At 42.6% G+C, this 26,472-nt stretch overlaps 1 protein-coding gene and 1 pseudogene across 2 annotated transcripts in view; one reads left to right on the top strand and one right to left on the bottom strand.

Moving 5' to 3' along the window:
* Positions 1-3,395: 3,395 nt before the first annotated feature.
* Positions 3,396-26,472, bottom strand: part of LOC306922124 (neurotrypsin-like) — a gene marked incomplete at its 3' end in the record, with an annotated part of 48,895 nt that continues 25,818 nt past the window's right edge. The window contains exons 8-11 of the mRNA XM_079499520.1: positions 23,466-23,544; positions 21,475-21,597; positions 12,209-12,516; positions 3,396-3,724 (exon numbers count right to left, since the gene is read on the bottom strand). Of these exons, the coding sequence (XP_079355646.1) occupies positions 3,396-3,724; positions 12,209-12,516; positions 21,475-21,597; positions 23,466-23,544 (839 nt within the window). The remainder of the gene's footprint in view (positions 3,725-12,208; positions 12,517-21,474; positions 21,598-23,465; positions 23,545-26,472) is intronic.
* Positions 17,256-18,446, top strand: LOC306922125 (plastin-3-like; annotated as a pseudogene). The gene has a single exon. The product of its transcript is annotated as a plastin-3-like (transcript).

Consider the following 26,472-nt stretch of genomic DNA (forward strand, 5'->3'; position numbering starts at 1 on the left):
TTGACACTAATGAGCTCGCGGACGCCCGATTGAAAATATAAGCCATGGACCCCGATAAGAGAAGCTGTTTGCGGCTCTAGCAGAGATTGTCAACCATTTTCAGTTCAAGGGCCCCGCGGACATCTCTGGGACCCCAATTTATATTGTAAAATCAATGTTAATTTAACTCTGAGAGTGTACAAATGGAACCAAATGGACCCTGACAGACCCATAAGGGTCCATTTGGTTACAAACTATCATTTAGCTGGAGACCCAGACCAGACAGTGGCCTTGTGGTTACAGTGTCCGCCCTGAAACTGCGAGGTCGGGGGTTCGATCCCCGGCCGGGTCATACCAAAGACTGTAAAAATGGGACCCAAATGGGACCCAATGCCTCCCTGCTTGGCACTCGGCATCAATGGGTTGGATTGGGGGGTCAAATCAACTAATGATTCCCGAGCACGGCGCACGGCTGCGGCTCACCGTGTGATTAACGTGTACGACTTTGACTTTGACCCCCTGGAACTCCCTCAAGGACCCCTGGGGGCCCCCGGACACCATTTTGGGAACCCATGTTGTAGAACATGTGCTCTTTTCGGTGAACCACACCTGCATGTAATGTAACTAACTGCAGTCGCAGTCGAACAAATAATTACAAAGAAGAAAAACAACAAAAAAAGTTCTTCTTTCTAATTATTTGTTCGGCCCGTTTGTTGTCATGATTTGTCACAACTCGAGTTGGCTTTGTGCGAGGCTTAAAAGGTCTTTAAATAAATACTTTTTGAAAAGTCTATGAGGAAAATGTACGAGGGGAATCATTTCCTGCGACGCTATAACTCAGGCTTAACTCTAACTGCAGGGATTTAAGTACAATTGTGGCGATGACAAACACTGAATACATGCATGCTTTTTTGTAAATCTCCTGTCGTATTAACTCAGAGACAGGTCCCTCACAGAGAACAAGAACATGCTAAAGAAACACTGATCCAACAATCCCACTTGGTAACATACCATGATAGCATATCATAACATACCATAACATGATAATTGTACATGTGTACAGTACTTTCTCATGTTTTGTTTTGTCCATCGGTCATGTGTGCGTGCGTGTGTGCGTGCGTGCGTGCGAGCGTGCGTGCGTGCGTGCGTGAGTGCGTGTCAGTGCGTGTGTGTGTGCGTGCGTGCGTGAATATCTGCACTGAGTCACATATGTCTTGGTATCCTGTCAGACACAATTTACAGTAGGTATTTATAGCCTTTGTTTAGACTAGTACAGTATATGCCGTGTCAGAGAAAGCATCATGAATCCAACGAACACCCGGGTCACAGAGTTTATAACGATGCCCTTATATGGGCGCCGTGCTTCAGTACTTCAGTGGTTTCCAACCTTTTCCGTGTCGAGGTCCATTATTTATTTGGCCTTTGAGCCACGTACATACGGACCACTATTTGAGCCACGTACATACGGACCACCATTTGAGCCACGTACATACGGACCACCATTTGAGCCACGTACATACGGACCACCATTTGAGCCACGTACATACGGACCACCATTTGAGCCACGTACATACGGACCACCATTTGAGCCACGTACATACGGACCACCATTTGATCGCAGACAAACTGAAGAATATTTTGTTGTCGTCGTTGGCTAAGATTTTGTCCACATTTGCCGTTGCCGTTGGAAAACGTTGATCAAAGTAACAATTCTTCTACATGCTCTAATTGTGTAGACTTCTTGTAAATTAAGTAATGCCAGATAACAATAGTGTAACTCTTGAGAGCGTAAAATGAAACCAAATGGACCTGTATGGGTCCATTTGGTTTCATTTTACGCTCTCAAGATTTAAAGATCTATAAGAGTCCATTTGGTTACCAACTCATTTAGCTGGGGGACCACCTGGAACCCCCTCAAGGACCACTGGTGGTCCCCGGACCACTGGTTGAAAACCACTGTATTACCTGGATGCATTTGTGCATCACATGTTTTACTTAAGTAAAAGTATGAATACTGCAATATAGAAATTATTATAGAAATATATATTATATGTAATAATTAAGTATTGGTATCTAAATGTTAATTGTAAGTAGAAAGTACCCATATTCCATTCCACGTTTTGAAATGTATCGAAATCTTTCGAAACAATTGTGAACTTGTAGATCGGCTATATTTTCAAATGGCTGAAATGTGTATATATACTGTATATATATATATATATATAGGGCTTAAGTGGTTAATGTTTGTTTTGTAATAATAATTAAAATCTACAAAGTTTTCAAATAATTGTAGTGGAGTAAAAAGTACAATATTTTCCTCAGAGATGTGGTAGAAGTAAAAGTACTGAACATTGGAAATACTCCAGCAAAGTAAAAAGTACTTCATAATTGTACAGTACTTAAGTAAATGTACAGTTATACTTTCCAATATTGAAAGATATCTTGGTCCCTCTTCAACACACAAAAAAGCAAGAAATCACAGTAAAATACAACACAACCAGTTCAAACGAAAATACAAAAGCAACACAGACAACATTTCTGTCTATAATTTAGATTAAAAATTCTGTCGTTTTTCACATCACACCAAAGAAAAAGACATATACACAAATACAGAGATAAGATTCAGTGCTGTCCAAAACCTCACTGTCAAATAAGTGCTAATACGTTAGAGAGAGAGAGATGAAAGAAAGGTGTTGGAATTGGTTCCCGTACACCGCTCAAGTTCCCTTTTCTCTCCCTTTTAAAATGGTTACAATGAAGGTGACCCACCAAAGTAATTAAAGAACATACTGAACTGGTCAGTCCTTTTCTATAAGTCTAGTCGTGTCTTCACCCTGAAGTCACTTCATTCATTCATACTGTACTGTGTAGAGTAGACCACACCATTTCAACTCAGTCAGGCGTGGTGGGACTCATTTCAACGAAGACAGTCACCTTTCACACATGGCAGCTACATACTGACCCCCTTTTCCACCGGTTGGTTCCCAATGGGAACCGGTTCAGTTCTTTTTGCTTCTTAGTCCATGAGCCAGAGCTCCAAAATTGGTGGGAAAAACTAGACCTATATTAAATTGTTTATAGGATCAATACAAATTAATACATGATAACCCTTCCACAGTAGTAGCTTTTTCATATATTTTTTCGATTATTTTGCACATTTTCCTTCATAATGCCCTCATTTGCATATTTAAAAATGTAAAATTTGTAATACAATACATCTTTGTCTTCGTGTAAGCACTCAACTGGGGAAGTTTCATGGTGAAAACAATCTAATATAGGTATGGTTTTGCCCACTGAATTCATAATTAACGTTCCAATTTTGGAGCTATCTGGCTCATGGACTAAGAACCACAAAGAACTGAACCGGTTCCCATTGGGAACCAACCGGTGGAAAAGGGGGCCACTGTGCTATCTCTTCATTCCCCCAACAACACGTCTCGCGCCATGACTTTCTCCATCCAGGGCACGAAGGTGGAGACCTTGGTGTAGACGCCGGGGGAGTGCTGCGTCCGGCAGGCCTGGCCCCAGGACGTGACGCCGTACACCACCCAGCCGCCGCCCGGGCGCTCGCACACCAGCGGACCGCCGCTGTCGCCGCGGCAGCTGTCCACGCGCCGGCGCTCGGGCTCGGCGCTGCCGGCGCAGAGCATGCGGCGCGTGAACGCGCCGTGGTAGTGCTGCTGGCAGTGGCGGCGGGGGAGCAGGGAGACGGGGGCCTGCTGCAGGGTCTTGGAGTAGGAACGCCCTGAGAGGGGAGAGACACGCAGTTATACAAAGATGTGGTGGACAGTAGGGCATTCACTTCTAGTCATTTTTACTAGTTGACTAGTTGCCTAGTTTACTAGTCGACTAGTTGTTTAACTACCTATTATGTAAAAAAAGAAAGTTCCTTTTTTTTTTTTTTTTTTTTGGGGAAATAAATATTTGTACATTTAAAAACTGTGTACGTTGGTGACTATAACTATAATCTACCTGATCTTGAGGCCTACAACATCGGGAAAAAAATAAAAACTTTTTTTTTCTTCTTATCAACTAGTCAACTAGTGGATTTACTAGTCGACTAGTAAACTAGTAGTAAACTAGTCGACTAGTCGACTAGTTGCTTAATGCCCTAGTGGACAGTAGGAACGCCCTGAGAGGGAGACACGCAGTTAACCCATTTTGACCTGAGATCAGATTCTAAAAATGTCTTCTACATCCTGACAGTTTTCTGAAAAAGCTATGTTTCTATGTCAGTCGTTCTTCGATTTTTCAAAAATAGCAGATCTACAAGCTCGTAGCGTGCCACTCGGTGGCGCGCTACGAGCTTGTAGATCTGCTATTTTTCAATAGCTAAAGCATAACATAATGCTAACACCAAAAGGGGTTCCCGCCCAAAATGGGTTTAAAAAGCTGTGGTGGAAACTGGACAACAGCAAAGTACATTTATTTGAGGACGTGTTGTGGGCTTGTATTTTCACTATTATTTTCTTGTTTTTGAATATGTTGGTAAATGACAAAAGAAATACCGTATTGTCCCGAATATAAGACGACTCTGATTATAAGACGACCCCCATTTTTCAAGACTCATTTGTGGAAAAAGAACATTGAATGTCAAACAGTCCAGTCCCCGATTATATTACGACCCCTGTTATTTAACTTATTTAGCATACTTCTATTGGACCGATAGGGTAAATAACGCAGCAAATGTACAATTTTAACTTTTAGTACTAATACATCAGACTTACGTATCACTTTTCTTAGTACCAAGTCACTTTACAAAACAAACCTTTTAGAAGGCTCAATTAAAAGGCTAAACATTGAGAAAAGAAAAATAATAAAAACATTTGAATAGCTAAGACTAAAAGGCAGAAAGTGTGATTTTATTATAGCGGGGAAAGTGAGTCTGAATAGGTGGGTCTTGAGGGGAGGCTTTGAACGCAGCAAGGGTGCATATGGGGGCGGTTTTCATGTGATGTGGGAGTTCCAGTGCAACTAGCCTCGGAAACCCAGACGTCTTTATTTCCAGGGAGAAAAGAAAAAGTCTGGGACCGAGGCCACTTCATTTCGGCATAGAGTAGCGCAAACGTCGCTCACTCTCTGCTGATTTCTGATCGTCTGCACCATTGTTAAATTCACGCACACACACACACACACACACACACACACACACACACACACACACACACACGCACACACACACGCGTACACACACACACTCCTCTCTCTCTCTGTCGCTCTAATTAATTAGTCTCATGTCATGCAGCTGCGTGTAGTTTCTCTCCTGCCAGGAGCTGCCTATGCCATAGAAAGCATACCGGTAAGTGAGTTCAGTGCAACTGACCCCAGGTGTTTTTGTTTGTTTTTTGTACTCCAGTACTACTTTAACTCAAGTACAAAATCGACAGAGCAACTTTCACTTGAGTAATATTTGGACCAGGAGTATTTATACTTTAACTCAAAAATATTGAGTACTTTAGATGGGTTTAAACGGCATGATATAGACTAGAGCATCCCTTGCATGACGGCGAGCAACCCGGAAGACAATTTCCAATTCAATTTTTCCCATCGACGATTCAGAAAGTATACATTTATTTAAAGACCTGTAAGCCAACTCGTATCGTGACAACTCATGACAACAAACACCAATTTCTTTGGACCAAACAAATAATTAGAAAAAAGAGAAACAACAAAAAAAAGTGTTGTACCCTGCTCTTTTTTTTCTTTTTTTGTTTGTTGTCATGATTTGTCACGACCCTAGTTGGCTTTGACCGAGCCTTAGGTCCAAAAAATTGGACACGCCCCCCTCATCTAGACTGAGTGGCAAAACATTGAGCAGCATGGAGTGTTGGAGTTTGGAAGCGCTCGTTGGAAATCACTCACCGTCCTGCGTATCACCTGTTTCTAAATGTCACATAATGCAGGAGGCAGCAAAATATTGTGTTATTGAAAACAAGCACTTCCAAACTCTGACACTTAGAAAAATAATCAAATGCAGGGCATTTCTTGACAGAAAGTAGCTCATAACGTTTCTATGGTGGATTTTCATGAAACAAAAACTTTGCAGATAGAAAGAGGATAATTCAAGCTTTTCGTTCAGCTGCAATGTTGGTGAGTTTAACATTGTTTAATGCAATCAGACAGGACTTTTCTGTTTGGATGAATGGGCTGTCAAGGCCAGAAAGTAGTTTTTTGCCACTCAGTGGGCATTCCCGCATAACTTCCAGGTACGATGATGTCACGCGCATACCCTCTATTGTCTTCCGGGGCCGCTCGTCGGGGGAGGGTCTGCGACACTGGCTCTATAAAACTGTGCCGTTTGGAAAAAAAGTCACAGATTTTTAAGTAGGGAAAAAAAACATTGTTTCATTTCTCTGCTGGCAACAAGGTTGCGCGTCAAGTGTCTTATTATTGTTGGGGGCCGAGCACAGTACGTCCTGTTCACACAATGTAACTCGTAATAATGCTATCTCCTAAATCGAGGCAAAACAAACAGCCGTCAAAGCGACAGGCACGGCATTCTCCACCACACAATGAGCACTAAGAGGCCTTTTCATTCCCGGCAGGTCATGTGAAAAAACAGGACAGGCATGTCTATCAGTGTCTTGTCAAAGCAAGTATCACTATCCGAGAAATAGAAGTGACACGAGTGACGCGAGTGACGTCGACAATATATTTATATATCTACAAAGGCAGGAATTTTCTTCTCTTGTGTGTCTGTCTGTGTTCCTTTTCTTCTTTTTTTTCCACTTTTGTGCACACATAGACTGGTTCCCCCGGGTTCTGTTCAACGGGTATTGCACGACTTACAGTTAGATAGTTGTATACATTCACTGCTTAATAATCCATTCTGGGCGGGAACCCCCTTTGGTGTTTTTTAAAGCATTATGTTATGCTTTAGCTGTTTAGCAGATCTACAAGCTCTTGTACTTGTAGGTCTGCTATTCTTTTGAAAAATCGTGAAAATGTGGCGCAAATCTTTGAATATATATTCTTTCAGAGCGAACAGTTTTTAACTCAAATCTTTGCTTCTGGGGGGGGGGGGTCCCTGGAACAACATATTTTCAGATGGGGCAAAATACATATAATTCTAGGGGTCCTTGACATGAAATAGTTTGAGAACCGCTGACATATATAGAAACATAGGGTTTTTCAAGAAAACGTATCGGGATTTAGAAGACATTTGTAGAATCGGCCTCAGTCCAAAATGGCTTAATTAGGTCAGGTAGGAGGATCACTACTGGCTGATATCATACGAGGTTATTGCATGAAGCTCAAAGCATAATATCTCCCCTTCCCAGGGGACAGGATTTTCGTTCTTATAGCTCAGCGGTAGAAAGTTTGAGTGCGGGAGCTATATGTCCTTTATTTATTTATTTATTTTTATTTTATTTATTAATTTATGTAGGCTATGTATTTATTTGGGTTGAGGGGGGTGGCATAGCGCTGTCGCCTCACAGCTAGAAGGTCCCGGGTTCGATTCCTGCTAGGGGACGCTGCGGGTGTGTTCATACACCTATATTTAAGTTTGGGGGTTTTTTTGTCTTGCAACTTCAACAAACAAAACCTAGCTCACCATAGCTGACATCTGGTGACAGATTTGAGACTTATAATTATTAATCCCTCATCCGTTGGAAGTAATCCACAGGCTTTTCGTTTGCGTGACTATAGCTTTTTCTCCCAGGTGACAGTGCAGCTTTGATGCATTCAAAGATTTCTTTGATTTGAATTAAAGCACTATACAGCCAGTGGTGGTGTAAATTAAATGTTTTTGTTTGTATATAGTATACACTATCAGAATATATAGAATAGACTTTTTCTTTTCTTTTCTTCTTTTCAAATAATCTTTGCCCAAAAGAGCCAAGCTGAGCAGCGACATGATGATGTGATGAACAAATAAATAATTCAACAATTTTTAATAATGTTCCCTAGAATGCAACAAAGAAATATCACTTAAGAGCGCTTTTAAGTACGTTTTTAAGTTATTTTTTGTTTTGTTTTTTGCCTGTGAGGAGAGTCAGTATATATTGATAAATGAAATGTCTTTACATTTTGTTATAGGCTACCACATGTTTGCTATTTAGTGATACAACCATCCGTTTCATGAAGGGCAGAAAAAAGCACACAAAAAAAAAACGGTTTTGTTGTTCCCCTTGGGAAGGAAAATCTGAAATATTATTTAGCCCTTTTGAAGGATTTGTGCCCTATCCCTGGCCAACATGAATGGATTGGTTCCCATGACACATCCGTCTTTCCTTTGTATCTACGACCACACTGTCTTAATGCCCTTTCCATGGGGGCTTAGGATGACACTGCATGTACGTATGTGCAATATTTTCTTGTGCGTATGCGTGTGTGCGTGCGTGCGTGCGTGTGTGCGTGCGTGCGTGCGTGCGTGCGTGCCATCTGACTGAGAGTCAGTCAAACCAAGCAGCTGTACAATGCACATATCTCACACTAAGCTGCGCTAACAGCTCACCACCTCGCCATAACACCCTCTCTAAATAGCCTTTCTTCTCCCTGCCAAACGCTCTTACACAATCTTACACAAAGAAAGAAAAGAAAAAAACACACACACAATCGTTCTAGAGAAGAGAGAACACAAGCATGCGTCCCCAGCATGTGGCGTCCCTCTCTCACAATCTACATGCAGTGCCACGTGAGAGGGGATGTTTTAAAAAGCTGCCGAGACTAATAATGACACCAGGCAGTGACTAATGACCTCAGCATTGTGCTCACACAGTTCACTCGAGAAAAGACGTTCTTTGTGTGTCTTTGTTAGTTCGTACACATCTCAAGTGTTGGCCAAACACAGATGTTGCCGAAAGCCGCAGAAGTCAAACAAGCACTGCACTATGGGTTGAAAATCCTTCAACTGGATCGAGTATACGACGTACGTGTCATCACGAGCCAATTGATCATATCAAACCTATTAATCAATAGCAAACCTATTTATTCCTGCACGTTTAAATCGTAGAGCACATGGGGGGGGGGGGGGGGGGGGGGGGCTGCATGCTAGACTTACTTTGGTACTTCCTTCGTAATACTTTTAACCCGTTTAGACCTAAGGACGATTTAAAAAAAAAAAGTCTTCTAAATACTAACAGTTTTCTGAAAGCTGTTTCTGTCAGTGGTGTTCAACTTTTTTCATGTCAAGGACCCCCAGAATTATCTCTATTTGGCCACAGACCCTCATCTGAAAATATGTAGTTCCCGCCAGGGACCTCCCAGAAGCAAAGATTTGAGTTAAAAAAAAAATGTTCGCTGTGAAATAATATATATTCAAAGATTTGTGCCACATTTTCACGATAAAACAAATAAATAGCAGATCTACAAGCTCGTAGCGCGGCACTCGGTGCCGTGCTATGAGCTTGTAGATCTGCTATTTTTCAATAGCTCAAGTATAACATCATCCTTAAAACACCAAAAGGGATCCAGAATGGGTTAAACTGAACCCCCCCCCCGCCAAACTCCTCCTGAGCCTATAAATGAATCCGATAACGAAAGTTGAGGAGCTAAAAGCATCCTCTACTCGACGTGCTGCCTCCCCGAGGCTCTCGGGTCGTTGACACGCCCCTTGACACTTTCGCTGACACGCCCTGTTGCCAATCACCGGCACATTAACCCGTTATGTACGGGAATCCCTTTTGGTGTTTTAAGCATTATGTTGTACTTTAGCTATTTAAAAAAAAAGCAGATCTACAAGCTCCGAGTGCCGCGTTACAAGCTTGTAGATCTGCTATTTTAGAAAAAATCGTGAAAATGTGGCGCACATCTTTGAATGTATATTATTTTAGAGTGAACTTTTTAACTCAAATCTTTGCTTCTGGGGGGTTCCTGGAACAACATATTTTCAGATGGGGGTCGGTGGCCAATTACATATCATTTTTGGGGTCCTTGACACAGAAACATAGGTATTTCAGAAAACTCTCAGGATTTAGAAGACATTTTTTTAAATTTCGACGTCAGGCCTAAATGGGTTAAATGCGCCGCCAATGTCACGGCTCATCTGTTGTTTGTTCTGCTTCACACGCTCCACGCTATTATATATTTACATAATAATTGTTCTTTTTTTACTTTCTCTTTCCCTGCTTCCTCTCCCCCCCCCCCCCCCATCCTTTTTCATCTTCTCCGCCTTCTAGAAAAGGTCTGTTCACACACACACACACACACACACACACACACACACACACACACACACACACACACACACACACAAAACTCTCTCCTTTACAGCTGTAAACCAATAACGAGGTTAAGAAACTGCTTCAGAAAAGAACAGCGATACGACAAACCCCGTCTCCTGAGACCAGTTTATAGTTAAGGGACGCAATAAAACAACGACCTCTGCATCCACGGAATGCACTACTGTACTACTGTACTGTTTTTTATTCTAGTTTATTTTGCTTGCTTTAGTTATGTGGTTATTCTGCTTCTGTTTTACCATAGAAAATGAAATGGGAGTTAAATGCTGCAATTTGTAAAAATTGAAAAATATGACTCCTAACGTCGTTGAAGTGGGACTCATAAAATGTCCCTGGGACTCATCTAAAAGACCATCCCTGCATCCTGGGACTCATTACATTGAAAACCTATTTACATCACTGATAAGGTCCATTATTTATTAGGCATTTGAGCCACGGAAACCACCGTTTGATGACATTTAGCCTCTCAGACCCAAAAACTGAAAAAATGTTTTGTTGGCGTTGATCAAAATAAAAAAAATCTTCTATATTCTCTAATTGTGTAAACTTGCAGATGTTTTAACAATAATTTAACTCTTGAGGGCGTAAAAATGAAACCAAATGGACCCGTATACAGGTCCATTTGGTTTCATTTTTACGCTCTCAAGAGTTAAAAGATCTATAAGGGTCCATTTGGTTATAACAACTCTCCATCATTTAACCCATTTTGGGCGGGAACCCCTTTTGGTGTTAGCATCATGTTATGCTTTAGCTATTGAAAAATAGCAGATCTACAAGCTCATAGCGCGCCACCGAGTGGCGCGCTACGAGCTTGTAGGTCTGCTATTTTTGAAAAATAGCAGAATCTGATCTCAGGTCAGAATGGGTTAATCTGGGGGGCCACCTAGTGGCACCCTCCTCAAGGACCACTGGTGGTCCCGGGAACCATCACCCTGAGCCTAATTTGCGCTCCGTCATAAATTGCAGACCTATGAGCTCAGAGCTCATATCATTGGGGTCTGCTATATCCCATTTTGGGGCGGGAACCGATTCTGGTGTTTTTAAGCATTGTTATACTTTAGCCATTGAAAAATAGCAGATCTACAAGCTCATAGCGCAGCACCGAGGTAGGTATGCTAGGTATGCTATTTTTGAAAAATTGTGAAAATGTGGCACAAACCTTTGAATATATATTCTTTCAGAGCGAACGTTTTCACTCAAATCGTTGAAACATATTTTCAGATGGGCGTCGGCGGCCAAATACATATAATTCTGGGGGTCCTTCACATGAAATATTGAGAACCACTGATACAGAAACATAGGTTTTTCAGAAAACTGTCATGATTTAGAAGACTTTTTTTTTTAAATTTCGATGTCAGGTCTAAATGGGATATCTTTCCGCGTGACACCGCCTTGCGACAAAGCACGACTGAGCGTTGGCTTCCTCCTCACCTAATCTGCACCTGCACATTCCGTTCACATGTTATCGAGTCTTTCAGCCTTCAGTACAGTACAGGTGTGGTCTTTTCTTTTTTACCGTGCAGTCAAATGCCATTTATGAATGCCTATAGCCTCGTTTTAAAAAAGCAACCACTAAGCATAGAATAAAGAAAACCTATACTTAATAATTGCAAAAACAAATTGCCCCTCACTTTGTTTGAAGTGCCCGCCCCCGCACACGCACACGCACACGCACACACACACACACACACACACACACACACACACACACACACACACACACACACACACACACACACACACACACATACACACACACACACGCAAGCATATCAACACACATGTTAATGTCCATAATGTAATAATGTCCATACATTTATCAAAATAGTAAAAAAAAAAAAAAAAAGGCAAAGAAGTTTAGGGATAATGGGTTTAGCGGTGACGAAAATGGAGCCCTCAGACTCAATGTGTTTTTACTGATAAAATAAAGGTTAAATAAATAAATAAATAAATAAACAAACACAAACAAACAAACAAACAAACAAACAAACAAACAAACAAACAAACAAACAAACACACACACACACACACACACACACACACACCTGTGTCTCCCCAGCCGGTGATGTGACAGTTGCTGGCCTGCTTGAGCACTCTCTCCTTCCTCAGCGGCAGACAGGCGGGCAGCACGTGGCGCGTGAAGGACACGCACGCTCCCGGGCGGCGCCGCTCCGGGCCCACCATGGCGCCCGGGGACAGGCGCACCAGGGCCAGGTCGTAGTCGTTGCTGTGGGCGCGGTAGCTGGGATGGAGGACGACGTGTCGGACGCCGTACTCCTCCTCGTGCTCCTCGGGGACCAGGGAGTGGTAGTCGCCCAGGCGGACCTTGTAGTGCTTCGTGTTGTTCCCATACCTTGGAGGGATGGAGGGATGGATGGATGGATGGATGGATGGATGGATGGATGGATGGATGAAGGACAGAGAAGGAGGGGGATTTAGAGAGACATCAAAGACATACAATAGGCCTATCTCACAGCATTTCCCCGCCCCCTTTCCACGCCCCCTTTTGGAGCTAATGGTGTTATTTTTTCTGCGGTCCATAGACTTCCATGTTAAAAGAGGTATTTTCAGGGGGCGTGGAAAGGGGGCTGTGAGATAGGCCTATACCTCAGGGGTGGGCATGCAACTTTGACGATAAATGGTAAATGGTGCATTTATATATAGCGCCTTTATCCAAGGCGCTTTACAGAGATTGTGCATTACATTCACCCATTCACGCTCGCATTCACACACCGATGCCGGGGGAAACCATGCAAGGCACCAACCTGCACATCGGGAGCAATCAGGGGTTCAGAGTCTTGCTCAAGGACACTTCGACACTAACTCTGGGGGAGGCCGGGTTCGAACTGGGAACCTTGCGGTTTCCATCCGGTCACTCTACCCCTAGCCTGGAACTCACCTATGCTTTTTATGGCATAGGCAGCTCCCGGCAGGATCCGCCGGGAGAAACTATGCGCAGCTGCGCAACATGAGACTAATTACTTAGAGCGACAGAGAGAGAGATGAGTGTGTGTGTGTGTGTGTACATGTGTGCGTGTTTTTGTCAATTTAACAAAGGTGCAGACGATCTGAAATCAGCAGAGAGTGAGCGATGTTTGCGCTACTCTATGCCGAATTGAAGTGGACTCGGACCCGACTTTTTTTTCCTCCCTGGAAATAAAAACGTCTGGGTTTCCGAGGCTACTCTACCCCTGAGCCACTGCTGCCCCGACGATGCGAGGACCACTGTATTTCTCAAATATATAAAACTATAATAGATCAAAACGTGTCGCACTGCGATGCGTTTTGAGCTTGTAGATCGGCTATTTTTGCTATATATTTAAAATGCATTTGGTAGTTATGTGCATGGCCCCCGGGCCGCCAGTTGCCCATGTATGCAATATCTGACTGTGCATAGCACACGTCATTGTCTTTCCTCAATTTCCAGTGCTGCTTCTTCATTAAAATAACGGTGCACTGGAAGTGTTAACATTTTTAACAGGGGACGTGCACACATAGACATCAAAGGGGGCTTCAGCCCTTTTACCCGTCTGTAAAACAACCGCCCTCTCCACACCACGAATGCAGCATTTACTGATGGTAAAAGAAATGCAAATGCCACTCCTTTCCATGCCATGTCGGAAGGCAGCATTCAGGAGAATGAACTTGGAATGTAGCATTTTGCGTTGAACAAATTTGTTTAGAAATCCATGTCGTACACCGCATCTCCACTGGCTAAAGGGTTCTGGGTTGCGCCCCGAAAATAGCTGATCTACAAGCTCACAACGCGTCGCACCCACAGGCACCCAGGGTGCCGGCCCGATTCTGGCAAGCCGCCAGCGTCCAAAACGGTTGAGAGTTACCGTGTGGGGGTCCCTCTACTGTACCCTATTGTACTGTACTGTACTATACTGGCACACCCAAAATCACCATATATACGGTTAATATGTGCGTGTGTGTTTGTGTGTGTGTTAGGTTGCGCACAAGTGGTGAAAAACAACCATGCTGTTTTCGTGCTCAGACGCACCCATCCACCCACCCAGCCAGCCACCCAGCCAGCCAGCCAGCCAGCCAGCCAGCCAGCCAGCCAGCCACCCACACACATAGTCACTTAACGAAGTGGTTGCACTACTTAAAAGGTACAGAGAGCAAGACGAAGAAGAAGTTAGAGATGACCGGAACTCAGGCTGTATAATTATTCAGTGTTTGAGTGTGGGAGGAGGAAGGGATGACGATACAGACTTAAAGATGGAGTGCCGTGATCTTTTGTATATTTCCCAGTTTTTCATGTATGTATGAGGTGACAGTACTTCATTAGACCCCTCGGTGTGGTTGTTATGTCATGTGTTTATGAGGTGACAGTACTTAATTAGACCCCTCGGTGTGGTTGTCATGTGCAATGATGTCTTCCCTTTGTATTTAGTGTTTCTTCCTGGAGGCTGAAATCTTGACAGTCAAACGTGCCAATTAAAAAAAAAACAAAGAAAAAAAACAGTGATATAGTGACATCACAATATATTATTTTTTATTTTTTTATTGAGGGGTTAGGGGAGGGGTTAATATTATTATCCCCTCCCCTAACCCCTCCCCCTTTATCATACAACAACAGCTGTGGGTTGCGGCTTCAGTTCAGGTGGATCACCACCCATCACCACCCACCAGTCCACATAAAAACGACATTTTAACAAATACTGTACACTTTTTTGAAAAAAATTTGTCCTCCTTATATAATAAATAATACCTGATGATCATGTTTTAGGGTGGGGAAAAAAATCACTGCACTCCATCTTTAACCCATTTAGACCTGAGGATGATTCTACAAATGTCTTCTAAATCAGTTTTCTGAAAAACCCATGTTTCATTTCCAAACATTTTCATATCAAGGACCCCCAAGATTATATGTAATTTGCTGCCGACCCCCATCTGAAAATATGTTGTTCCAACTTCCAGGGACCCCCCAGAAGCAAAGATTTGAGTTAAAAACGTTGGCTCTGAAAGAATATATATTCAAAGATTTGCACCACATTTTCACGATTTTTCAAAAATAGCTAAAGCATAACATAATGCTTAAAACACCAAAAGGGGTTCCCGCCCAAAATGGGTTAACCATTTTACTGATGGATGGAGTGAAGGGGAGGAGGGATTAAGGGATAAAGATACAGATTGAACCATTTTACTGACGGATGGAGTGAATTAAGGAATCAAGACACAGAAGGGAGGAGGGAGGAGGGATAAGATTAAGAATGAGGCAGAGTGATATACGAGAGACAAGTGGAAGCAGGAGGAGGCCTTTCGGGGCCGAGCCAAGTCCCCGTGTCCTGTTACAACCGCAAGGATCCGTCCGGAAAGAGATCCTCTACTGGGAAGGATATAATGACCCTTCTGATCGGCAAGCAAGGCACACACAAACACGCACGCACACACGCACGCACACACATGAGGGGTTTAACCCATTTTGGGCGGGAAGCTGGGAACCCCTTTTGGTGTTAGCATTATGTTATGCTTTAGCTATTGAAAAATAGCAGATCTACAAGCTCATAGCGCGCCACCGAGTGGCGCGCTACGAGCTTGTAGGTCTGCTATTTTTGAAAAATCGAAGAACCACTGACACAGAAACACAGCTTTTTCAGAAAACTGTCAGGATGTAGAAGACATTTTTAGAATCTGATCTCAGGTCAAAATAGGTTAATAAATCTGAACTGAGAGAGCGAGAGAGAGGGGTAGGGGCCTAGGGGGGGGGGGGGGGGGGGGCATGTTTATCTGTGCTTGCATAGTTGATCAGCCTATTTCAGCTACCCATATGAAAGGTGACACTGTCTGTCATGCTGGAAGTGAAGTCACTGTGTTGGCTCACAGACAGATGCCTTCTCACAACTGATAACAGCTGAAGTCAGAGAGTAGCTCCGTGGATTGATTTACACATCATGGAAGCAAGTAGAGAGAAAACAGAAAACGCTACTCTACTACAGGGGTTCTCAACCTTTTTGGCCGGGGACCCCCGGAAATGCTTTGGCAATGTCTCGGGACCCCCGCCCCGCCCCCTCCCGACCCCCAATATAAATTGACTGCTACAATAACCTTAAACCATTTTGGGCGGGAACCCCTTTTGATGTTTTAAGCATTGTTATAATTTAGCTATTGAAAAATAGCAGATCTACAAGCTCATGAACTTGTAGGTCTGCTATTTTTGAAAAATCGTGAAAATAAAATGTAAAAAGAAATATATATATATATATTTTTTGAAATTATTTTGGGGACCCCCCAAAATAATTTGCCCCTGCTCTACTATATAACTAGCATGACATATATAACTAATTATATCTGTATAATCCCTTTTTTTTTGGGTCTTTGTTGAAATCTTTGCTCATATCTTTTTCTTTTCAGGCCTATGACGGGGCGGGTTGGGAGGGATTAATTTATTGTTTTTTATTCACAATTTGTTTTGATATATGTTTATGTTGCATTTAATTGTTATCGTTACTATATTTTCTCTTTTTTTTTGTCAACGGTGGTTGGTGCAGGGGTTTGGGGGTAGGATTTTTAAAAATGAGGCGAGGGGCAAGCCACTGATTGCAGTAGGCAAATCATTTGAATTACGCTTTGTATGCATTCTCTTTGTATGCCTGTACCTGTGCCTTTCATCTAAAAAATGAAATAAAAATGTATCGAAAAAAAAAAAAAAAAAAAAAAAAAGCTAATATAGCAACGATATGCTATATTATATAATCTGCCTTTAGAGACTCTCTTTCTCTACCTATAACTTTGGAATCATTGTGAGATCTGCACTTCGACTCAAAGACATACGTGGGATGTAATGTTTGCGTAGATGCGTCTATACCACTGTTCTTGGACAATGGGCACTGTGGTCTCCCAACTCTTTTACCTGACCTAATCAATTGTCAGACCCTCATGTGACTGATCATGTCTGTTTGCTACTTGTCCAGAGCTGTAGCTGTTGGCAGGTATAAAAACCTGTGAGTCTCTGCTGTTCTTTGAGCCACAACCGGGTTTTCCATTGCATCGACAGAAGACCCACCTCTCTCTGACCGACCACTTCTCTCTTTCGAAGACCCACCTCTCTCTGACCGACCACTTCAGGACCATCACGTGACAATGGCGGGAAGGACCTCACAAGACGAGCTGGACAAATTGAGAGAAGCTTTTGGGAAAGTTGATCTGGACAGCAGTGGATATATCTGCGAGGATGAACTCCATGAGCTCTTCAAGCATGCCGACATCCCCCTGGGCAGGGCACATGGTCAGGGACATCATCCAGAAACTGGATCGCAACAAAGACAACAAGATCAGCTTTGACGAGTTTGTATCGATATTCCAGGAGCTGACAAGCAGTGATATTGCTAAAAGATTCCAAAAGTCCATCAACAGAAAAGAAGGCCTCGTCTCCATAGATTGCTATAGTCAAGGCATCCACACCTTCTCTGAGGAGGAGCGCTTTGCGTTTGTCAACTGGATCAACGCTGCTCTGGAAAACGACAATGACTGCAAACATGTGCTGCCAATGGACCCAACACAGACTCTCTGTTCACGGCCATGGGAGATGGTATTGTACTCTGCAAAATGATCAACCTGTCGGTGCCAGACACCATCGACGAGAGAGCCATAAATAAGCCGAACAAAAAAAAGCTGACAGAGTTCACATTGCAGGAAAATCGTAACCTGGCGCTGAACTCGGCCTCCGCCATAGGCTGCCATGTCGTGAACATTGGAGGTGTGGACCTGCGAGACGGGAAGCCTCATCTGGTGCTGGGTCTTCTGTGGCAGATCATTAAGATCGGCCTGTTTGCTGACATCGAGCTCACCAGGAATGAAGCATTGGCAGCGTTGCTACGAGATGGAGAGACCTTGGAAGATCTGATGAAGCTGTCGCCTGAAGAACCTGGAGAACTCCTCTTGCGTTGGGTCAACTTCCACCTGGAGAATGCTGGCTGGCAGAAGATTAACAACTTCAGCTCTGATTTCAAGGACTCCAACGCATATTTCCACCTCCTGAACCAAATCTCCCCTAAAGGCACGGAGAAGAACCAGCCACGCATAGACATCAGCATGGAAGGCTTCAGTGAGGAAGACGACCTGAAGAGGGCAGAGGCTATGTTGCAACAAGCGGACAGGCTGGGCTGCCGCCAGTTTGTCACTCCGACGGATGTCGTCAGGGGAAACCCTAAACTCAATCTGGCCTTTGTGGCCAATCTGTTCAACAAATACCCCGCTCTGACCAAACCTGACATTGACTGGATTGATTACTGTTTGCAGATGATCTGCTGCTGCTGTTGTTGTTGTTGCTGATATGTTGTTTACACGTCATGTCAAGTTGGCCACTCCATCATATTCTGTTGGTCAACACAGATAGAACTTTGGGCCCAGACCGTGTTCCATATAGGTCATATTGTCATCTTGCCCTTTTATCATCATTTTACTCATAGCCTACTGCCTGTTTACACAGGGTTGTTCATCTTATCCTTTATATTATTTTATCATATTTATATTATGGATTTCCTGAGGCCACATTCAGATTTAATATCTTATATCTTGTTGACTCCTTATTCGGTCTCCATACTGTCTGTCCCCAGTCAAGTTAACTCACATACTGAGAGGCCTATTTTGATTTGAGACTACGGCTGCTAGGGTTGTTTCCTACTCCCTACTCCCCATACGGGGACCCAGACTCAGTGGACTCAAATAGTGATTAATTCGGACAATACTCCCTGTATGGGGAGCACCGACTCTGACGTCAATATCGGTAGAGAGCGCTATAGGTCCGCGGGTTCATGTACTTTTTATTTGCATTGTAATCCCCATAGGGTTTTTTCAGATCGCCTCATAAAGAACTGTATGAAAAATAAACAAATCATCCCATAGGCCTTAAAGAAAAAAAAAAGAAAAAAAAAAAGAAAACAGAAAACGCTTTGTAATGTAGAGACTTCACTCATATAATTCCTTATTTCGGTTAACAGTTAACTAAATGTACTGTATATACGCTCCCTAAACGATTTGTCTGGGTATCTGCTATTTTAGCAGGGGGGGGGGGGGGGACCTCATTCAGCAAATTAAATGGCCTTTTACCTCTCCCTCTTTTCTTTAAACAGACACTGAATTTAACAAACAGGGTTCGAATTATTCTTTGTTGAAGGGCATGATATTTGTTTGACTGTATATATTGTTTGATTGTTGATTGATGATTGATTGTTGGCTCCAGCTGTAGGGAGCATACCAACTGTGGGTCTGTGTGTATAGGGAACATAATAACACCAACATTGGGTTTGTGTAAAGTGGGAAACTGAGTATTATTATGTTTAGATGTGGATATTTTGTTGAGCAATATGCGATGGCTACATTAAATGTATTGTCTCTGGACATTAAGAAATTAACTGTAAAATTGTGGAATCAATTCAGGTTTGGTATGGTCCAGTGGGAGGGGCTTAGCCTATTTAAGTAGGGAGACCTGCCGTCACTGAAGGACTGTTGAGGTGGAAAGACTCGAGGCCAAACTGTCCAGTTAGTGTTGTAGACACTTTGGTTCTACTTCAGTTTGATCACTGCATGTAAAAAGATCATTGAAAACCCCCACTTCATCTCTGCATCATTCAAGGACTCTGTCTGGAATTTCTTTTCCAGTTTTGCCTTGATGTGACACATTGTGAGCTTGTAGATCAGCTATTTTCAAATAATCAAAATCTACAAGTAAAATAAATGTAGTGGAATAAAAGTACAATATTTTCCTCTGAGATGTAATGGAGTAGAAGTAAAAGTATTACTCAAGTAAAGTACAAATTTCTCAAAATTGTACTGAAGTAATCTGTCTTGGAAGAGCCACCCATCGACTAATCTAATATACGGCAACCTTCCCCGTGTTTCTTCACTAGTCCGATCCAGAATAACACAGTTTGTCGGCCACTGCTACAGAGCTGACAATGAGGTTATATCTTCCCTTCTTCTCTGGAATCCTGCCTCAAAGCAGACCAGAAAACTGTCGTTCCCTGATGTCATCATCGCTAGGGACACATGCATCAGTAAGCAGGAACTGGGGATGGGCAATGAAGGACCGGAAAGTCTGGCATGGCGTTGTGAAATCCATGATCTCGACCGCGGTCGAAAAATGATGATGATGACTAGCTATACCTATGAATGTCCGACGTGTATTATGAGATTTCAACGCTCAATAGCAGTCTGACATACTATACATCCACCTACTACAGCCACACATGAAGTGGGTTCGTTCCAAAATGGAATATAGGGAAGGCTTTTGAATTCCTCCATGGCCCTAATGTGGAAATAGCGAGACGGATCACAGGTAGAAACGAAGCGCGAGAGGGCGGGTTTGTGTGTAACGTGAGCCATAATAGTATACACTGGCTGTGAAGGAGCTCTGGTTTTCTAAGCAAAATAAACCCCTGGAAATTATAACTGACAGCACAAACCCAAAGATATTTATCATAATCAAAACACACTGTCTGACAACAGACATCACAATGAACATTGCAGACTTATATAAGGCCTGTAGGCGGCAGCCCTACATTTTTGGTGGTTTTTTTTTTTGTGAGCTCAACCTCGCACGCACGCACGCACGCACGCACGCACGCACGCACGCACGCACGCACGCACGCACGCACACACACACCGACACACACCTTTTCTGTCTCTCTGTATCTCCCTGTCTTCTTCTGTTTTGCTTTCCCTCTGCCGTTTACACAAGGTGAAAAATGGGGCCATTGTTGAGGCAACCCCTAGACTAGATGAAGTGGCTGAGATGAAGTCGGCATGGATGCAATAATCTCAGTATGCCCCCACGCTCACCACAAACACCAGAGCAGTGGTCACTACATCATCATCATCATCATAGTTGTGGTTATAGGCCCATGTCAGAGTCCCGAGTGCATGGCCGGGTTTCATGAGAGAGGTTTAACCCATTTTGACCTGGGAACGATTCTATAAATGTCTTCTAAATCCTGACAGTTTTCTGAAAAAGCTATGTTTCTGTGTCAGTCGTTCTTCGATTTTTCAAAAATAGCAGACCTACGAGCTTGTAGATCTGCTATTTTTCAATAGCTAAAGCATAACATAATGCTTACAAAAGGGGGTTCCCGCCCAAAATGGGTTAAGACCAGAGGGGGGGGGGGGGGGGGGGGGGGGGGGGGTTAGGAAGTCTGTTGAAGAGATGTCGGGGCTTCGGGGAGGGCGGGGAATGGCTTCATGGAAGCTCTGTGGTAAATTAAAGCGTGCACGCCAAGTCTTGCAAAACGAAGACAGACACAGGCGTGTACCGACATTTTCACACAGGAGCTCACCAGCTGTGTGTGTGACTGCTGCAGCTTACCTCTTGAAGCAGTGTGCAGAGGTGAGGACCCAGCATGTGTCGATGAGCGTGGCTCCACACACCAGCCGCCCGTCACCGCGGGACCCTCGCAAACGGATGGCGGCCTGCCACGGCCAGCCTCCCCTTCACGCACGCACGCACGCACGCACGCACGCACGCACACACACACACACACACACACACACACACACACACACACACAGGTGCATTGTACGGTAAATACATGCAAAGCACAAACATGCAAAATATAAATAGGTACACAATTTAAATACTTGGCTGCATTATCACGGCTTGTGCTCTTTCTTAGCCATGAGTCACACTATGATGTCACACAATTCAAAGCACACAACACGAGGATAGTGTCCAATCCACATCCTCATAACATCTCTATGTGTAATATTACTTTATTGCATTCGTTGGAGGAATTTCAAACACTATGAGCTTGTTTGTTCACATGAAAAAGTTAGAAACGACACACGCACGCACACACACGAAATTCATCTACACACATATTTGACCACACACAGGCATATAGAAATAACACACACACACACAATGTCATTCACGTTGACAGAGTGGTGTTGTGTGTGTTTCTGTATGCATATTATTCTCCCCTCGACGTCCTGCTTCCAGAAACAGACGGTGCATCTGATATGAATGAGTAGATACAAAGCAACTCAGCTGGAAGACATTTGAGTCGCTTCCTTATAAACGTGAGCTCCATTCGAACATTTCATTAGTTTCTATATTGTATTATACTATAATACCAGTAATAGAGGGTATGCGTGTGTCCGTGTGACATCATCATCAAACCAGGAAGTTATGCAGGAACGCCTACTGAGTGGCAAAAAAATACTTTCTGGCCTTGACAGCCCATACATCCACACAGAAAAGTCATATCTGATTGCATTAAACTCACTTTGCCTGTTGCTTTTCCACTCGATTTGCCACTCGATGTGCCATTCACTTTAAGCATGCGCATACGCTCTATACGCCTTAAAGGCGAGAAAGCGACCGATATAGGGCTGAGACACTCTACCAGAATAATGGCAGGAATGCATGGGTCAAATGAATTCACTAAATTAATTAATATCAATTCAACTCGACAACGTTTGTCTTAGCAAAATACAAAGCACACCATTCCCGATGAAGCCCGGTCGATTTGACATATGGCTCCAAGTGCGTGCCGTCCAAACTGTGGGAGGAGTAGCGTTTACAAAAAAAAAGGATAATTGTTTTGTTAATAACGCATGTGTCAGGTGATATTTTGCAATCGTCGTAGCAATGCAGTTTGTACGACCTGCTATGCTGACTAATAATAAACTCTTTCCTCATTCCTTCCTCGTTCTTCCTCATTCGATGCGTTCTTTAAGACCGCATCGAAAACATCTCGAGGGTTATTCCTAATAAAGAATTTCAAACATCGATTCATTTCTCTTCTTCAGACCGTTGGAAGGTTAACCTCAGGTTAATATCCGAATATTGATATATTATTGATTTCAGCTGTTATCCAAACATGACTCGCTTGAATGACTCCATTCTAAATTAGTAGCTGAATGACTAATATTAAAATACCATTGTCTTTTCTATGTTCAATGTATTTGTATTTAGTTCATAAAGTTAACATAACTATAATTTAAGGCATTTGAAATTAAATAAAAATATTACTTTTCAGGATTCCAATTTTAATCCATTTTGGGCGGGGACCCCTTTTGGTGTTAGCATTATGTTATGCTTTAGCTATTGAAAAATAGCAGATCTACAAGCTACGAGCTTGTAGATCTGCTATTTTTGAAAAATCAAAGAACCACTGACATAGAAACATAGCTTTTTCAGAAAACTGTCAGGATATAGAAGACATTTTTAGAATCTGATCTCAGGTCAAAATGGGTTAAAAAAGCAAAAGATTATTCAGAATTTCAATTCAAATATAGCAAAAAAATAGACGATCTACAAGCTCCCGTCCCTGTTCTATGGCATGCCATCTTTACCTCAGAGAGTTCTCTCCTCCGATGATCCGTCGCTGGCGAGTGTGTATGAGCCGCAAACCGCAGACGGAATCCACGCGTTCTGACGGAGACATGCCAGGGGGGGAAAAAATTTCATGACACTGTCACGTACATTAATGTGTGAAGAAATGTATTTCCTGTCCTGGTCTGAGCATTGAAAGAAAATGAAGCATAACACACTGGGCGATAACAACGGCATTATATTGAGTTTTTTAGACCTGAGATCAGATTCTAAAAATGTCTTCTACATCCTGACAGTTTTCTGAAAAAGCTATATGTTTCTATGTCAGTCGTTCTTCGATTTAAAAAAAATAGCAGACCTACAAGCTCATAGCGCGCCACTCGGTGGCGCGCTATGAGCTTGTCGATCTGCAATTTTTCAATAGCTAAAGCATAACATAATGCTAACACCAAAAGGGGTTCCCGCCCAAAATGGGTTAAAATATGGGTAAATAAATATCTCATAAATGTAGTGTATAAGGGAAATTCTTTGTTTTGTTTCGTGTACTGGTATGAATATGGTCATTCATTTTCTGTTGACAAGGTTTGCTCATAGGGGGAGCTGTGGGGAAGAGCATGTTAGCAATAGTTCCAGGAAGTGAGGTACCAGGAACAGCTATAAAAGTACAGGAAGTGAGGCGCCACAACAATAAGAACTTGTTAAACCACTGATTAGTTAATTTGACCAAAGAACTTTGTGAAGGGGAAGAAAGGAAGTTTGGTCGAACGTTTCTGAAGGTTTAAACTCTGAATCAGTTTAGAGCTTTTGCACAAAGGGAACCGGTTGTTGTCTTGTGTTGACTTGAAGGTGGGGTGAGTAATACACTTCATTCCCTTTTTTTTGAGCAATGCATTGCCTTTTTATTCGATGAATGTATGGATTACTTGATTTTCATAAAGTAGAAGATATACAATTTTTGGTTAGATTTTTTGGGATACTTTACTCGTTGGAGACATTTAAAGATATATTGATTGTTCAATTGTTCAATTGAAGGACCTTTATTTTTTTAGTTCTTAAATATAAAAATATATATGTTAATGACGTTTACTAGATTTAGAACACTTTCCTGAGGGTCTTTGTGTGTAATATGTGGTTTTAGATATTTTAGCAGTGAGCCCAGTTTCCCTGACTGGGCTCACTTCCTTCCTGGACTACAATTCCCATAATGCTTTGGTTCACTGCTCCTCCTTGTGGATAGGGGGAGGGCCGTCTTACTGAGACAACATGTAGTCCTAAAACCACATATTACACACATAAAGACCCCCCAGGAAAGTGTTCTAAATCTTCTAAACGTCATTAACATGTACTTTTTTGCAAAAAGGGTGAAGTGTCCCTTTTAACCCCTTTTGGTGTTAGCATTATGTTATGCTTTAGCTATTGAAAAATAGCAGATCTACAAGCTCATAGCGCGCCACCGAGTGGCGCGCTACGAGCTTGTAGGTCTGCTATTTTTGAAAAATCGAAGAACCACTGACATAGAAACATAGCTTTTTCAGAAAACTGTCAGGATGTAGAAGACATTTTTAGAATATGATCTCAGGTCAAAATGGGTTAAGGGTGTCTGAGTTGTGATGGATAAACCATACAGTACATTCAGGCTCAAATGGTGCCCTTATTAGATTATTAGACCGACTGCATTATAATTTATAAATGAGAACCCGCTCTCATATCATAGGCCGGTTAGACTTAGTAAAGTCTACAAACTGCTTTTTCAGAGGATCAACTTGACTAGACCACATCCAGGTGTAGAAGTAACACACACTCCTGATGCGTGTGTGTGTGCATGACGTTTGCGGTAGTCTGTGGTCGTGCATTGTTAAAACACATTTTGTGCCCAAGACGTCTTTGGTATTACCGCATGGGCATAGCCCAAGACGTCTGTGGACGTCTTTGGAAAAAAATATATATATATATATATATATATATATATATTTGTTTTTATTAAAAAAAAATCAAAAAAAATCAAAACAATGATTTTTTTATTTATTTTTTAATACGTGGTGCCAAAGTTTGTGTTTTCGCCATTGAGAATGCATTTGGCGTTTAAATTAAATAACTCAGAAACTATAAAACATTTCGAAGTAAAAAGTTCCAGCATGTGTCTCCACAGTCAGCTGAATTATAAAAAATGTGAATGGATTTTCTAGGTGAAAGTGATTTTTGGGCAGTTTTGCGTGGGCTCTCAATGTGTTTTAAGTGTGTGAGTGCACACACACGTGTGCACGTGTAATAGAGACAACTGGGCGAGTCTAACATCTGCCCTGCTGTGTTCGTGACGGACAGGGTGAAGTAATAGTACAGCTCTCTCCACTTTACCATCTGGAGACGCAGACACGCACGCACGCACGCACGCACGCACGCACGCACGCACGCACGCACGCACGCACGCACGCACGCACACACACACGCACACGCACACACGCACGCACGCACACACACTCTTGTCACCCTCTGTACTTGTTTCCCTCACACTTAAGAGAACCTTCACCTCTTTCCTTTTCATTCGTCATTCGCTTCTCATTAGTCTCCGAGTGTGAAACAGCGGAGGTATTTGTTTAACATGCAAATTCTCCACGGGTTCCAAATCACAGACACCCTTTTCTTTTCTTTTTTTTTAATAGCCTATTAGTGTTAACCTGGAAAGCAGTGTTCATTTTTTTCCACGATATTTTGATTTAGTCTTTTGTATAACACGCCATTTAGTCTTAGTCCTATTTAGTCTTCTGAAAAAACCTTAGTCTTTTAGTCTTAGTCGACAAAATTAACACTGCTTTTTCTTTTTTTTTTTTAGTTTTTGAGTGGTGCAACCACTCCAAGGAACAGCAATGTCCGTGTTCACTCACCTATGTGACTCGTGTTAACCTATGTGACTCATGTTAATGTGTGTGACTTATGTGTGACTCATGAGTACCAGTAGGGGCGCTGTTGTTGCAGAAACAGACAGAGAGATGCACTGTTGCCTGAGAGAGAGAGAGAGAGAGAGAGAGA

This window comes from Electrona antarctica (genome assembly GCF_951216825.1).
Source record: "Electrona antarctica genome assembly, chromosome: 4".
Lineage (NCBI taxonomy): Eukaryota > Metazoa > Chordata > Actinopteri > Myctophiformes > Myctophidae > Electrona > Electrona antarctica.